At 40.3% G+C, this 16,868-nt stretch overlaps 2 protein-coding genes across 2 annotated transcripts; one reads left to right on the forward strand and one right to left on the reverse strand.

Annotated features, from left to right (window-relative positions):
- Positions 1-586: 586 nt before the first annotated feature.
- Positions 587-11,442, reverse strand: ccdc3b (coiled-coil domain containing 3b). Its single transcript, XM_081607281.1, has 3 exons — positions 10,787-11,442; positions 8,105-8,279; positions 587-1,679 (listed from the first exon to the last, which is right to left on the reverse strand). Exons 1-3 carry the CDS (start codon positions 11,164-11,166, stop codon positions 1,386-1,388), a joined length of 849 nt encoding a protein of 282 aa, XP_081463407.1. The 5' UTR covers positions 11,167-11,442; the 3' UTR covers positions 587-1,385.
- A 1,060-nt stretch (positions 11,443-12,502) lies between these two features.
- On the forward strand, positions 12,503-16,590 carry LOC103464899 (uncharacterized). Its single transcript, XM_008409295.3, has 2 exons — positions 12,503-12,824; positions 13,833-16,590. The coding sequence occupies exons 1-2, from the start codon at positions 12,644-12,646 to the stop codon at positions 14,756-14,758; spliced, it is 1,107 nt and encodes a 368-aa protein (XP_008407517.1). The 5' UTR covers positions 12,503-12,643; the 3' UTR covers positions 14,759-16,590.
- The last annotated feature ends 278 nt before the right edge of the window (positions 16,591-16,868 follow it).

A 16,868-nucleotide genomic window follows, 5' to 3' on the forward strand; every position in this document is an offset into this window, starting at 1 on the left:
GACCGGTTCTCGGACACTTATAATTTCATAGGCTGTGAAGAACACTAAACATACTCTAATGCATGTATCATCTCTTCCTTTTAAAGCATTGAGGTTATGGGAACATTCCTGGATGCTTCTGAAATTTTCACCTAAGTTTAACAGCGCTCACAGCTGTCAGGCGTTGCTTTCTTCTTTTCTTGGCGAGACATATTTCCAGACACATTCATCTTAAAATATTAGTGTTCCAGATTTTTGAACATTAACTTATGTTGACCCCCATAGTGCAATAACATCAGGAAACAAATCATAAGAATCCCATCTGATTCAGATTTGAACATAAAAACTTTTTTTATTTTTTTTTATTTCTTGCTGACTGCCGAAATCTGGAGAACTGTGAGAGACAAGAGAATGTAATGTTAAAAACATAAATCTTCACCAGCACAAGACTCAAACTAATATATCACTGGGATATCGCTGGCACTCTGTACTGAAAGTAGCGTTCAAGAGGAATATTACATTTCACAGATATCACTGTAAAGGTTCATAACAAAAACTGTTTTAAATTTCAACATGCCACACATGACATTAATAAGCAGAGGATAACTGTTTTGAAAAAGATAATTTATTTATTTATTTTTTTTTCAAAGCTGCATTATTTATATAAAAAAGGTATTACAGCACCGGAAAAGCAAGACGGCTAAGGGGTATAAATGAAACAGAGGAAAAACCAAAGCAATCACAGAATGCTTCATAAAGGCAACCTTCATCTCTGACATGCAATAAATCAGCCTTACATCACAAATGATGCTCCGCACCAAATCAAACACAAACAGACAAAAGAAAAAAAAAATCACTTAAAAGTGATTTAATGAGAGAAGTTATGTGTTGTGATTTTAGCTATGGCAAGCCAAAGGTGGCAAATTCAGATGTAAAAAAACAAACATTTAAACATGTTGGCTTAACTTTGAGTAATAATAACAATGAAAATAATGGAACAGAAGAAACTTTTCTTCATCAATGTCTCATAAAAAAAAAACGGACTGTACATATTTATAGCATTATGACATTTTTATCCAAACACTTCCACCACTTGGAACCATGTCCTGGAGATTTGTTCTGTGGAAAAGCTTTAAATACAGACCTGCTTAACTAAAACAACGCAAAGCATCTTGAGTTACAAGGCAGCACCACTCAAGCCATATATCACAATCTTTTTAGTGTTCATAATTAACACATTAGTATATGTCATGTTCTGCATTTCATAGGCAAGGTCATAATATTGATACAATGCATGATGTGTCCAGCACTAAGACAGAGAGAGAGAGGAAAAAGTCATCAAAAGGCATATTGCGTGATTTATCACTGAAGACAACGAAATGGCTATTCTGCTGCTACAGTACTACCTAGGTTTTTAGCTTCTTGGGCGGGACTTTTTTAAGTTCCTGGTTCTTTTGATCCTGGGTGGTGTCCTGGTCAGGGTGAGTTTGGGCCACCTTTGACTCGTGGAGCTGTTTAAGGCTGAGAGTTTGCTGCTCCTTCGTGGTTTCTCGTTGGGCCAGACGCAGGAGACGTTTCAGAGTTTTCACCTTTTCCTTCAGGTGGCCATTGGCTTTCTCTAGAGTACGCACTCTCTGGGAGAGAGTCCTCACTCGCTCCTCCTCCTCAAACAGAGCTTTCTGAACTGTGGAGCACAACAGCTGAGAAGAGACAGAAAAAAAATAAGAGCGTTGTTTATTCAAGCTTTCCACTTAAGCAGTTTTTAGTAAAAAAAAAAAAAAGGGGAAACTCACATGGTATATGTGATTAAATGTCAGTAGCGAATAATTGTGGAAGGAAAGTGACATATAATTCAAGTAGAACGAAACAGAAACTGTTTTTCAACCAAAAATCAGAAAAAAACTTTGTATATTTGAATACTGACCACTTTAATTTTATACAGGGACACCAATAACATTAATTTATTCTCTTTGCAATGCACAGTGTTACCTCCAGGATATTATTTTGCATCAGAATAACTTTGACTTTTATAAACATTCTGACTGAAACCATGAAGAGACATATTTTTCTTTCCTGTTGGTTGACAACATTAAAACGTTTGCTAGTTTAATAACAAGGAGAAGCTTTGATTAATTAGTAAAAATATGGCAATGCCTTATTTAACGATGTGATTCTGAAATGAAAGATGTTTCTTGATAATGCTGCCATAATATTTCTTTGTTCTGACAAGCTTCATGTTCTGTTGTTTCTGCATGGGGCCGTGTGTTTTGAGAAGAATAGATTTTGTAACTCTCACGTCTCAGCTGTTAATCCGATGTACTTGTTGCTGACATGACATAAACTTCCGCGACGGCATTTTGGAAGCAAAACCAACCCAGGCCAAAGTTTTGGACGCAACTTTGAATTTCTGTTTACAATGAGTTCGTAAAACCAGCATCAGTTTTATGGATTTTGGCTTAGGGTTACTGATATGCACCATTTGCTCAGTTTGAAGAGGTTAGCAGCGTTATTGAGAAGATGAACAAGAGTCATAACTTCAGGGCCGACGCAAACAAATCGTGACAATCATGACTAGAACAACTAAACAAAGGTTCTGTTAGTTGATGTCACATGGCTACGTGGAAACTATTGCTAAGACCTGCTAAGAGCATGAGCCGACCTCATAAAGTCAAGAAAAAAAAAAAAAAAAACTTTTTTTGTTGCATACAGTATATGATGTAGAAGTGCTGTTTGGATATGGCCTATTCTTTGTGTAAGTCACATGAGGGAACACTGCTGACAGGCTCTTTGGGCCTAGAGCCTGTATCAACAGCTCACAAGTCCTCCAGGATATTCCCATGTTTGTATAAGAATGAGCCAAAAAAAAAGGGGTTATTTTTGGACGCTTGTAGCTTAAAACAAGGGATTTTGGGAAGAGAAACATAAAACAGTGAAGGGGAACAATGTGAAGACAATCCTGTTTCTCATGCGTCTTGCGTAAAGTAGCGTGTGGTGAAAGTGAGAAAAAGCCAAATTCAGATGTAGCTGCAGACGAAGGTGTGTGAGAAACTCTGTGACTTTTGTGCTTTTGGATCTTGCAGCAGAGTTCGATACACCCATCTTGTTTCTCACTGAGTGGATACAAAAGACTGGATTGACTCCCTGAGTGACAGAAGGTTTCGTGTTAGTACTGACAATTTTGTGTGCTGCCTCTGCCCCTCTTTCTTGCAGTCCTCTTCTGTTTTCCTTACATCAGAGAAAACATGACCTTCTCTTTCATTGCTACACAGACGGATGTCAGATCCGCCTGTCTCTAGCACCTAAACATCCATGCGTCATCCAGTCCCTGGTGGATTTCTTTGAAGATATCAACGCTCGTCTTAATGATAGTAAAATGATTATATTCAGGCCTGATAAGCAACCTGCCTATTACATTTTGTTTTCTGGAGTCATACATTTGACAGAACATAGACAATTTTGGAATAATTGTGGACTCCGTTTAAATTTGATAAATCAAATCTGTTCTGAGAAAAAAGTTTCTTCCAGTTAAAGCAAGCAAAGCAAAACTTAAACGAGGTTTATCTGGGCATGACTTGGAGAGAGTAATACATGCCCTCGACTGCTGCTGCTATGCACTTTATGCCCCATCAACTCTTGTTCAAAGAGTTGATGGGGGTATCTTCTTCCATGAACACATCTCACCTGTCCTGGCCTCTTTCTCCTCTGTACCTTTCAGTATCTTCTCACTTTTCTTTGCAAACCTCTAAGAGCTGACCAGCTGCTTTTAGTTGTCCCAGGTGGATGTTTAACGTTTTCTGTTATGACTCCCAACCTTTGGAACAAACCGCCTTTAAACATTAGACAGGCATCTTCTCTTCCTGTGTTTAAGTCTCTTTTAAAACACATCTTTTTTCAATCGTTTCCAATCAGTAGAGTTGACTTGCTCGTATTATCTGTGTAGTATTTGAGTCTTTCTTTGTGTTTTATTTTTCTCTTCTTCTCATCTATTTTTGTTAGTATGTAAAACAAAAGGCGATGCAGAATCAGATTTTTATGAAAAATTGAGTAAGCCTGACTGCATGTGGGAATAAAGATATGTGAAAAAATTATTCTTATCCATCCATCCATCCATTTTCTTTACACCCTTGTTCCTTAATGGGGTTGGGAGGGTTGCTGGTGCCTATTTCCAGCTAACGTTCCGGCGAGAGGCGGGGTCACCCTGGACAGGTCGCCAGTCTGTCACAGGGCATGATTCTTATTATAAAAATTTTATTGACAACACAGTAAACCAGCTAAGCAAAGACCCTCTGTTTCACTGTTGTGGGTTGAAATCCAACATGCCTGTGAACCTGAGACAGATGATCCACAGACCTGGACCCTTCCTGGCTAAAACAAAAAAAAATAAAATAAAATTACCTCCATATGCCTCTGACTGTGTTTCTTAGATTTCCTCAGCAGGCTCTAATGCTTCCACATGGGCCAGCGGGACGACCGATGTAAATTCTCTGCCATCAGATAACAACCACTGAAGGTTTTGCGGAAACGTAAAAAATGCGCTGCCGACCCACATCATTGGTTAGAGCGTTACTTGTTGTAATATTAGCTGTGGACTCTTTCCATGTGCTTTCACTTTGGTCCCGGAGGATTTTCTTTGAAAGTACGAAACTTTAAAACGGAAAAGAATCACGTTTAGACACCGAACAGGGAAAAGCAGAAAGTGTTAAATTTAACACCTTACCAACTTTACGGTTTTTTTGCGCCCGCAAATGATTTTTACATGAGGACACACTCGGTCTGAGGTGGAGCACTTCAAGATTATGGCTGTCAGAGTTGCTGAAGTTATTCAGGAAAGGTAGCAGCTGCTGCTGGGTAGTGGTCGCCATGTTTCAGTGAGATTTTAGAGACTTCTACTTAGTTCTTACTGATTTTCTTTATGTTTAAACTGTTTTTCTTATGAAAGAATTTGCGGATTATTACATCCATTCATCCATCCATTTTCTTCCGCTTATCTGGGGTCGGGTCGCGGGGACAGCAGCTTCAGAAGGGAGGCCCAGACTTCCCTCTCCCCAGCCACTTCTTCCAGCTCCTCCGGGGGAACCCCAAGGCATTCCCAGGCCAGCCGAGAGACATAGTCCCTCCAGCGTGTCCTGGGTCTTCCCCGAGGCCTCCTCCCGGTGGGACGTGCCCGGAACACCTCACCAGGGAGGCGTCCAGGAGGCATCCTGACCAGATGCCCGAGCCACCTCAACTGGCTCCTCTCGACGTGGAGGAGCAGCGGCTCTACTCTGAGTCCCTCCCGGATGACCGAGCTTCTCACCCTATCTCTAAGGGAGAGCCCAGCCACCCTGCGGAGGAAACCCATTTCGGCCGCTTGTATCCGTGATCTCGTTCTTTCGGTCATGACCCAAATCTCATGACCATTATTATATATATTATATTATATGTAAGATTTAAATATATTCTGATCTACAGCATTGAAGTTTTAGGACTTAGAAGCAATTACTATTTAATTTTAACCATAAATGACACAAATTGTCATTCCAAATTGTCCAGAGGATACTGGTGAAGTAATGTATTGGGAGAGGAGCAGTGAATGTCTACAGAAGATGGACTTGCCTAGGAAATCTCTGTTTCTTATTCGTCAACAAAGTATCTTTTTTGGCCTGTGTTAATTTCCATGGTGACCAACAGTTGTGCTGACAGATGGATGGCACAGCTTCTGTCTGCTTCATATTTCAAGTAAAAAAAAGTCTGTACATACTCTGCAAAAACCGGGAAACTTGTTCTCTCTTTTGGATAAGAGAATAAAAAGAAAATAAATAAAAAGAAAAAATTACATCATTCATCTCTCTCAGATTTCTCTCTCTGGAAAACCTTGGAGTTGATGGATCATCTGGGTAGAATTTATTTCTCTGGGCTCTCCAGCAACTATTGTGAGTGATTGGTGAGAAATGTGACGTAGCCGTGGTCGATCTACAAAAGCAGAGAGGATTGACGTCGTCATGAGTTTCGGCACAGGAGTTTCTACTGAAGTTAGAAGGTCCCAATCAGAACAATCTTTGTTCTGATTCTTCCTGCCTTGGAGTGAAGAAACGTCTCTGACCTCCCGGAGTATGCACAGACCATAATTCAACACAGTGTCAGGTTAAGGGTTTAACGGCAGACACACTTTATCTTCTAGACAAAAATTTTACTTCCCAACCTGCAAGTCTAGCTGGATTCAAAATTCTTTCTATGGATACAGTCAAAAAGGAAAAGACAGCATAAATATACAAGTGATTGTGAATGCTTATTTACTGCTGCAGGTAACTATGTAATGATTGTGTACTTAGCAGTAAATAACTTGTCCTGTTTTTAAGCAGTTAGAGGCACAGTGGTACGGTTGTTTCCAGGAGGTCAGCCCTCATACTTGCCCCACTCGCTGCTTTGCTGCCCTGCCTACCTCTCCACACACACTGAAATGTGTCTGTTCTCACTCAGCAAGCTTTGTTTGCTATCTCCTTTCTTTCTAATTGTTTTGCATTCATGTCAGAGACGCAATGAGGGGTAGAGATGCTTATAAGGACTTTCCCCCCCTCTATTTATAAGGTAAATACAGCAAAAATTACCTATAATTTTCTCCTAAATAGTTCAAACAAACCAAAAGTTAAATAGCTCAAGGGCATAGATCTTTCTAAAAGCAAATCCAAGTCAGTCAAGTGCAGCAGAGCATGTTTCAAGAACCCTCCCCACCCCCAATAAAAAAAACTGAACCATGCCACAGTAAACCGAAAACAAGTGTCCAATGGCTATTAATGTTGCGCTCTAGAGTCCAAAACGTCCCAGTTTACCATTTAAATCTCAGTCAGCTCAAGCATGTTCTTATAAGTTGGATCAAGAGTACCTACAAGTTATAGTTATCGAAACAATGATCTATTCAAAAAATTTTGCTTTGTATTTATAGTCACAACCCTGATCCATGGCAGATTTCTTTTTGCATGAAAAGCCGGAAAATAATTGTAGACAGAGGAAAAACAAGGCCGGACTACATCTGATATATTAGACGGAGCAAGGTCACTATTTTTATATGATACCAGCATTTAAGAAAAGGCACACACTTTTCCTTCAAGGGATTACTGGTGATGTTTGGATGGGAAAACAACTCTGCTCAACAACATCCGCTTATTGCGAAAAAGAAAGAAGGCATCTGCTTGTAGGCTCCTTCTTTTATTAGGTGTATGGGTTTGTGGGAAGTCTCGAAAGCATTTTATGTGTAGCAGTATATTTGATACTGCAATGAATGCTCTATTGCTGGCTTTAATTTCCTCAACAATTCAGTTATTGACTCTTGTGCTTTTTCAATTTTCCTTCAGACATTGCAAGTTCTCTGTCTTGCCAAACCTCAAGAACTGTGCTTCTGGTTTGTCGTGCATTAAGAACTTTTTGACATGCCAGCTTTTTCCATCATTTCATTGAAAACAAAGGGATGTAATACCTAATCCTTTCTGCGTGTTTCACAGTATGTCCAACTTCTGGGTCTTTTGAGAGTAAACTTTTGTGAAACAGTTACAGCTGAACCAGAACTGGCTATTTGACCAAATGCCGGAAACAGAAGACTCAAGTGACTCTTTTCAAAGTCAAACTTGTATACTTATCTCTGCTGTGTCCACTCTAGAGGACACAACAGCAGAGGTCAAATTTCAAGACCTTGAGTGTTAAAGGCGTCTGAAATCTGCTCATATCAGTCCTTAAGGGTCTTATTTTAATGTTTAACAAACATATTAAATAAATGTTTATTTAATACTGCTGATATTAAATAAAAACATGGGAAGTCGAAAGTTGCTGTTTACTCCTTTTCCTGCCAAGAAACATTAGAATCCAAACCTTCTGTGTGTAACATCACCATGAATCATTTGTATATACAACACTTACCCGGAAGGAATTTTTACATTAATATTTACTCATTTGGTCTGCACTTGCTAACTGTTACCATTTGTTACACATAAGATAAAGACTGTTCTGGGCGGTCAAGTCTTAGAACTTGACTGAGGATCAAATTTAGAGTCTTTACCAGAGCAAGTCTAAGTCAAGTCTAGAGTCTCTGGTTTTTTTTGCAACTTGGGTGTAAGTCACAGACGTTAGGTCTCCATCTTCAGTGCGTACGTACCCGGCTGTCCTCTTGAGCCTCCCACTCTGGGGTGAAGCTGTGGACTTGAGTTCCTGGTGTGCAGTTGGAGAACTGGAAGAGGCTGGCAAACATGCGGTGGTTCTCTGAAGTGTCGGAGAAGATGGGGTCCTGGAAATTAACTCCATGTGGAATAATGTTGTAGTTTTCATCCATCCTACATGGCATAAAGAGCACAAATACGCTTAATAAAGAAAATAAAAAGCAAAGCAAAAAGTGTTTGCATGTCTGACTAAGTCCAGATGAGAACACATGTCAATATGAATTTATTTGTGCAGCACATCAAAACAACAGATGGCGACCAAAGTGCAGTACAATTCAATAAAATTAAGTAACGGGATGACTACAGGGTAGCATACACATGCAATCAAGAGTGTTTTGAGCTCTCGCTAAATATGAAAGTTTGCACGAGTAACCTGCCAATTCATTGCATAGATAAACCTGTCAATGTTTCAAAAATGGGGGAAGAAAATATAACTATGTAATTTTCTGGCAGACTTTGATCTAATATTATAAAACCCTGAGAAGCGTGTGGGTGACTCAACCAGTAAATTACAAGGTGTAAGGGATTTATGAAGTGTGTTTCATATCTTCAGGAAGTTTTGTGTTATTCATCTGGATTTCATTTTGAGGCCCTTGGGGAACGTCCTCTGCCTCGCCGTCCCTGTCAGAGCCCGTGCCGTTAGTATGTCGAAGTGGCGAGGGAGAGCTCATGTTTTCCTTCAGCAGATGATGTCAAAGGTTAGATGTAATCAAGGGAACTAAAAGTATTTGGAATTGCAGATTCAGGGTAGAGTATACAAACCTGAGGACCCCAGAAGAAGAAGAAGAAAAAAAGGGAACTAAAAGAACATCAGGTATAGTAATTGATAGCGCATATCGATCATTTTTAGCATTAATGCAATGAAGTTTTCTTTTACAGAGAAAGTACTCCAGAGAGAGCAAAAAAGTGGGCCAAATGTTTTTCAGCAAACGTATGGCTTTAGCAGCAAACTCGGTCTGTTTTTATGGATCCTGAGGGATGTCCTTCGATGATTTTTTCAGTGTTAGGCTGTGATTTATCCTGTCTGGGGAGCATGTACTCATGATTGACCGGAGAAGCTATTTTTGTTCAAGAAGATGTTTTGGGGGAGAGGAAAAAGAAATGTCCCCTGGAGACTTGGTAACAGGTTTTCTGTAAGTAACTATTGCTAAGCAGCCGCAACAAAGCTGATTCAAAAGGTATTTGTACTGAGTTTATGGTGACACCTGAAGACATGAAGCATCTAAAGAGGTATCTACTTTATTTTAAATAATTCATATTTGAAATAAAGGTTATCCAAAGTTCAAATTCCTTCTACAAACATTATGTAATAAAAAAAATCTCTTATTTAAGCCTAAAATGAAATCTGATGAAAGTAGTCAGCCTTAGAAAGTAGGAACTTTTACTTCCTACTAACCATCTGCTGCTTACTGGATTTAGTTGGAGTCTTATGTTTTAGACCCTTACGAAGTATAGAGGATAATTATGAAGTTAAAGGAAAATGATACAAGAGTTACATTTTTTTTTCTAACAAATAATCATCCTAAAAGTACAGCATACATTTGTATTCAGCCATTTGAATGAATACTTGGTGGAAACACTTTTGGCTGCAATTATATCAGAAAATCATTTTGAGTATGTATCTACCACCTTAATTTTAGACAGTAAAGCTGCCAATTTTTTAAATACTTTATTGATGCCAAAGGGAAATTGTTGCAACTGGTATTAATTCAGATTCTTCAGAGAGTTATTGTAGATAGTGATGGCTGTTGGCACGAAAGATCTCTTGTAGCGGTCTGTATTACAGAAAACCTGAAGAAGGCTTTGGCCAAAGACAATCCTTTTTTCACAAGACAGTCTCGTGAAGAAGAGGGTGGTCAGGGTTGACCATTGCTTTCTTGATTTTTATGAAGAATCCTTCTTTGAATCATCTCCTAAGGTTCCATCTCCCAAAAGAGTCCATTGGTCACACTGAATTTTATTTAAGGGTGTCAGAGTAAATGGGACTCAAACACCAAAACATATAAATTTCCTTCTGTTTCATAATTACCCACTACTTTGTGCTATTCATAGTAAAATACGTTAAAGTTTGTGTAACTTGGCCACAAGGCACATTAATGACAACCTTTAACCTTTAAAGAGAAGTCCTAATAAAAGATGTGCGTTTTACATGCAGCAGATGTATTTAACATTCTCAGGGTCAGAGAACCTCCAAACTCAATGGCAGTAATCGAACACATGATAAGGGGCTTATTGTTTTAGTTATTTGTCCATATGGCAGAACAGTTTTCAGAAAAGGTTAAATTAATCGCAGAATTTCTTAAGAAACAAAACTGAACACATCTGTGAGAGGGTGCAACCAGGTCATGCATGTCAAATTAGGACAGCAAGTCTGCACACTGGAAGTGTTGGAGGCAAACTGCTCCAAACATAACAAATGATGTAGTCTTTTAAACACATGTGAAATAATGCAAAGGGGAAATGAACACCTTCTCCCCCCCAAAAAAAAAAAAATTCTTCAGGAGAAACTGACTCATATCACTCCTTTGGGTGCCATAACACTTTACCCCAGATGCATACATGGTGGTTATTTATTAATAACTCAATAGGGCCCATGCATAGAGGATGTAGACTCTGTTCACCTTAGAAAGAAGTAGTAGTTGTTGTTTTCGGTGACGCTGTAGGAGAAGCAAGGCAAGTATCCCAGGCCACTGACGTTGAACCTGGAGCCAGCGGGGACCTCCAGCATGCTGCCCCAGGACTGGTCGCACAGCAGCTCGATCTCTGCGGAGAAGAGCAGGTCGGTGTCGTGCTGCCACGGCAGGTAGTTGTACACGCTGTAGGACTCTTTGTGTAGAGCCAGCACCTTGGCAAAGACGATGATCTCCGCCAGCTCAGCGCGACACGCTTCCGTCTGCGGTCTCCAGTCGTGGGGTAACTGACACCCCCAGCTCCCATCGGTGCCGCCAGCTGCCAAAAAAAGCCCCAGAATAATCCACATGATGCGACGGAGAGGACACATCTGTCGCTCCGCTGGGCGCTTAAAGGCGCACAAGACTCGGGGTGGATGCAATTAAATGGGGGGGAAAAAAAAGGTGTTTCACATGTGTTTTCCGTTATGCAAAAAATAATTTTTCTCCGGATCTGTTGTAGGATTTTGCAAGATGAAGAAGCCCCGAAGATCGCTCCAGTCAGTGTAATCCTGCTAACTTGTCCGACCAGAGCTGCAGCCTAACCACGCCAGCATCCTCTGCAAGAAACTGCCTCTTACCTCTGAGACAAGGCGAGAAGCAGCAAGGGAAATAAGTTTGTGTGAACTCATTTAATAAAAGTTTCTCTAAATTACTATGTAATAAAAATAGAGCCTATGCTATTCCCAATAGCTTAACATTATGTTAAAGATAATTAATTTAAACAAATCCTTAGAAAAGTTTAAACATTAAACAATTAAACAGATAAAATGTCGCTGGCGCCCTCCGATGGACATCTTGGAGAACGACAGTGGTTGGGTTAATTTCTTTCAGTTTTTAATGAAAAAAAAAAGCTTTCATAATAACGACAGTCATTTTTTCTTTTTCTCACCGTTAATATCAATCCAAAATGAATGACTCTTTTAATATGGTTAGTTTTAAACCTAGTCTTGAAAAGTTAATCGCTCTTAAAATATTTTGTAACACAAAGATTTACATACAACTACAATAGTGACAGCATATTAGGACATCATTAAGAAAATGCGTAGTCATGTATCAGTTATCATAGTGCAATATTAAAGAACGATTATATTGATGTAAGTCCGGTTTATATTTAAAAGCTTCAGTAAAGGTAATTAAGAATATTTTTACAAAATTAAAAATGATCACGTTCTTTGCACTTTAGTTTAACTTATAATTTCATAATACTGAAAACATGTATTCACCACAGTTGGTTGTTTTATTCATATAATTAACTTTACAAAGTGTTTGAACTAAACTCCAATTTACTTTCTTATTTAATTGTATAGTTTTTGTGTGGTTTGTTGTTGTTTTCTGCTTTACAGCCTGTGTTTCCTATCAATTTATTTTGGTCTCTTTGAAAAAAGCTCTGTAAATAAAGACATGGTTAATTCACGGCCCCTGCTCGTTTTGTCCTTGATGCCCCTAGTCCAATAAAAGTATTTCAAAAATGTTTCATTAAGTAATTAATCTTTTGGCTGTAAACAAGGAGATTTAAGATATTTGGAATACCTCATGTGGAATTAAGAGTGATTAGCGTTATGGATAGCTGAATTATCCAACTATTTGGACGAAGACTTTTTCCAATTATGAATACTACCATGAGAAATCGTACAATAAAATGACAAATCAGCCTGACATATATCGCCTCTCTTTTTGGAGAAGGCGAAGCTCGAGAGGGGGGAGCAGAAGAAGAAGAAGAAGCGCTGATCCACGTCACGTGACTGGGAAAAGCATCCTTTTGGTCCATTTTGGATGTTCCCAGGATCTCCCGAGTAATCTAGGAAAATGACCAAACTTCAGTTTTTGAACGTCTTTCTGACTGAGCGTCTTATGCTAGCCGCACAGGAGATTTACAAGTCTGTCGAGGACACGATTTTGGAGTACCAGGAGGAGATCGCGATCAGGGAGAGGGAGAACGACCATCTGAGACGGAGGCTCCGAGACGCTGGGATAGAGATATGGCCAGGTTAGCTATTTTAAGGAGCTAACAGGGAAACTGCTTGCGTCGTTCCCACCAAGTCATGCTGAAGCTAGAGTTATTCAGACAAGGGGGGGATGGTGTTTGGAACAAATGTCTAATTTACTAATACAATGCTGAAGAATATCCTTGCAGAACTGTTGTGGAAATCTCAGTGTTATTAGCTGCTGCTGAGAAGCGGCTAACATGTTAGCGACCTTTGTTCGTTAGCCAGTCAGCTAGCAGACATCCAGTTTAGACCTGACCGAGTGTAGTTTAACTCTTCCTTTGCACTTTTAACAGTTTATTTTAAATAACCCTGCATTAGTTCGGCATGCAGGGACTCACAGCAGCTGATGGCAGCTAGAAAAATGTTTTGAGACCTTACATAACAGTACATGCATGAATAGAAATTGTTAGCTGTGCCTTTATTTCTTGTTTGTTGTCTTCATATGTTTGCCCACTCCCGGAAGCAGTTTGTTGTATAGAACATGCTGATGAACACGTAAATAAAAACCGCAACAACGATTATTCAGGCTTGAAACAAAAAGACACTCAGCTGTTTTATATTTTTATTTAAAGAAACATTGTTAAATCTCGGTAGTAAGTTACAGATTAAGTTCCAATTTTTGATCTGAACCTAGTGTGGGCTAATTAATCACATTATCAATTCACAAAAAGCAGACTTTATCTGCTTTTTGTCACATTGTAGCGTTTTAGATCATTAAACTAATTTCAGTTCTGAAGATAACCAACCAGTTATTGGTTGGCTATCCAATAACTTATTCCCATTGGTGGTTAGGCCACCAATGGGAATAAGAAGTGCCCACAAGTCTTTGTGCTAACTAACTGTACTGTTATATTGCTGTGGAGGTGTGTATTCTGACTGGTTTCTCTCCAGACTTTGAAATCAATTGAAAGTCTCTTTGAATTAACTTCCTTGGCCTCCATGTGACATGTCCTTGGTTGGATGACTTTTATTTTCATCCTTTCCACTTCTTGCCTCTTTCCTTTCAGATCGCTCGTCCATGGCGCTGCTGGAGGAAGAGGACGGTGAGCATCCCCGTCGAGAGTGGAGTCCAAGTATGGGACATCAAGAGCGTATTCCCATTCAGATCAAAGACAAAAGAGACATGCGGCCCAACCAGGGAGAAGACCAGCTTCGTGGCCATGGCCCCTGCAGTGCCGCGGAAAACATGTTCACCCCCCCACGTGTAGCGAACGAATACCCTCAGGAGGGTCCCCACACATCCGGTCTTCCTCAGAATCAGGGCGTGGAGAACAGGGAGAGGGATCCTGCGTCTCGCAACGCACCAAGGCACGTGAAGGGCGAGAGCGGCGGCGGCGGCTGTCACAGAGGTGCCACATCATCCAGCAGCGGTGCCCAGCCTCTCGCGCCAGTCAACCCAAACTGCTCAAATGAGAACAACGTTGACATTATTGGAGTTGAGAACGGCGGACAGATGGGCGGCGCCAAAGGAGCGGTGACCGGCCCCAACCGAGGACAAACCCCTCTCATGAGGAACCAAGGGGCCAATGCCATGGAATGCCCCCATCAAAAATCTCCCCTGCAGGGCCACATGTCGTCGTTCTGCTGCAAAGTCTGCGGCGAGGCGTTCAGTCACATCGGACACCTGCACGTCCACGTGCAGGTGCACACTCGAGAAAAGCCTTACCGCTGCGGAGTGTGCGGGAAATGTTGCAGCTCCTCCGGCAGGCTCCAGGAGCACCAGCGGAGCCACACGGGGGAAAAACCCTTCCGCTGCCAGATTTGTGGGAAGGGCTTCACTCAGATGGCTCACCTGAAGGTCCACATGAGGATCCACACCGGAGAGAAGCCGTACAGCTGCCCCGTGTGTGGCAAGTGCTTCAGCCGCTCTGACAAAATCAAAAGGCACCTTCAGACGCACAGTCGGGAGGGGACCTACTTCTCGGGGCAGTGATGGAAGGGGTTCAGTTTGGGAATCATCGCCGTTGTCGTCGTCGTTGTTGTGGGAAAGTTTTCAATAAAAAGCTACAGTTGCTGCCACTGACGAGGCATTTCTTCCTACTTCTGAGAACGTAGAAGTCCTGCTTCTGTAAAGAACACTTTCTAACAAAACCTGTAGTTTCTCACTTCCTTTATATAGTTTATATTAGCCAGTTTAGTAACGTTCTTTACAGTGTTTTGTATTTATCATTACGTATTATTAAAGTAGACACAATTTGAATTATTAGCTGGACTTTTCAGGATTACGTAGTGTTTTTCCAGCCTTGCGATTAGCATGGAGTCTTCCACACAAGCCTTGGAACGGGGGACGTATCAAGAACGATCAGCACATTCAGTTCATTACCAGGTGGTCACTGTGTCCATGTGGCTGGAGCTGCAGACTACACATTTTCTTTGTGGTCATTCTTTTTGTTGGTTTTAAAATTAAGATCAAGCACAATTCTTAGTCATTTTTCTTTTTCAAAGTGTGTATCATGAAGCAGTACCGATAACTTAGAAGTTTTGGTGAACGTTAACACCACAGGATTCACTGTGATTTTCTCAGTTGGACTTGGTTCCGATTTTAATGTTTAGGAGATTTTAGTTTTGTCACACCGGCGTGATTTTGAGAACTTGGTTAAAATGGACGGGAGTGCTGAAACATTTCACACCTCTGTCTGGTTTGGTTCATTTTCACACTGAAAGCAGACCAAACAACTTCATGCAGCAGCTGGTGAGGCGCCAACACAAGAAGCTGCATGTGTGTATGGCAAACCACTTTACATTTAATATTAAAAAAACCCTCCAGTTTTCATTTGAGTTACAGACGCCCTAATTTTAATTCTAGATATGAAAAATGATGCAGCTACAAAACTTAACATGAATGGAAAATATTCTCATTTTGTCGCGATGAACAAAATGCTTCATTATTTCAAAGGTTGAAAACCTCGAAATAATGGAAAGACGACTGATTATGATTGTTGAATCTCTTAACGTCTGACTTGAGTTTCAAGTTTTGTTTCACTTTCTTCTGTCTCTTCAGTGCTGTTGCATTCTTGGAGCAAATCACTGCCATCTCACGTGATCGGTGTCGAATCTAACGTGAGACTTCACCAATAAAATAATGTGATATTGTGTGGGATGCCACTTGTTCTATCTCACTATTATTTTAGGAATGTATGGTGTTTTTTCTTTTCTTTCATTCATAATGTCTGCTGTGGAATCTTTGCTTGCAGATGCACAAATGAAGTTGAGCCAGACAGTATTAACAGAACCACTTATCTAGCGGTGCTAAGCGGGTAAAGGCTTAATGCACACCAGTGTTTCCACAGTGTGTGAAGTTTTTGGGGTTTTGCATTTACTTTTTCGTTTTCACGTGAAAGCCGGGTTGTTACGAAATAAAATTACTTTCTATTTACATTTCTGGGCCACAGAATTAAGGCTCCATTTACATCAGGACGTTGCATTACAGAGCGCTATTTCGTTATAAAAGGAATTAAATTTGTTTTTGTTTGATGCTGGAATAAGCACAAACTGATTTGTATTGCAGAATTTAGCTAAAAGATTAACCAACCCAGACTTGAGCATGACCGGGAGGTTGTTACCAGCAGAGTATAGCAGAGCCTCGTTGGTCGCTCATCTCCCCCTGTGTGTAACAAATCGGTAAATAGTTGCTAGTTTTTCCACAACTGGCCAGTAGCTCATCACATGCTGTCTTCCTAGGGGGATCTTGGCTCCCCAGCACATACCCTGTACAGTGTTTTACCAATTAAATGTTATTTTCAAATAAAGTAATACCTGACCATCTGCTGTGAGTTTCTTGCATTATTTTAAGGAGTCTCAAATCTGCAAACAGAGGAGAGTCTTTTGAAAGAGTTTACAGCTACAGAGAATGTTAAGATTTCCCACCGCAATAAAAGATGTCAAATATAAAACCATTGTGGTGTGCATACGCTGCTTTGCAAAAAATATTTATACATCGTTGTATACTTTATCACATTCCAACTACAGTGTTTGATTGTACTGAAGAGAGTTTAGTGCATTTGTGTTCAGTCTCCGTGGGTCAACACTTTGCAGGATCAGAT

Source organism: Poecilia reticulata, chromosome 5, assembly GCF_904066995.2.
Source record: "Poecilia reticulata chromosome 5, P_reticulata-male-v2, whole genome shotgun sequence".
Lineage (NCBI taxonomy): Eukaryota > Metazoa > Chordata > Actinopteri > Cyprinodontiformes > Poeciliidae > Poecilia > Poecilia reticulata.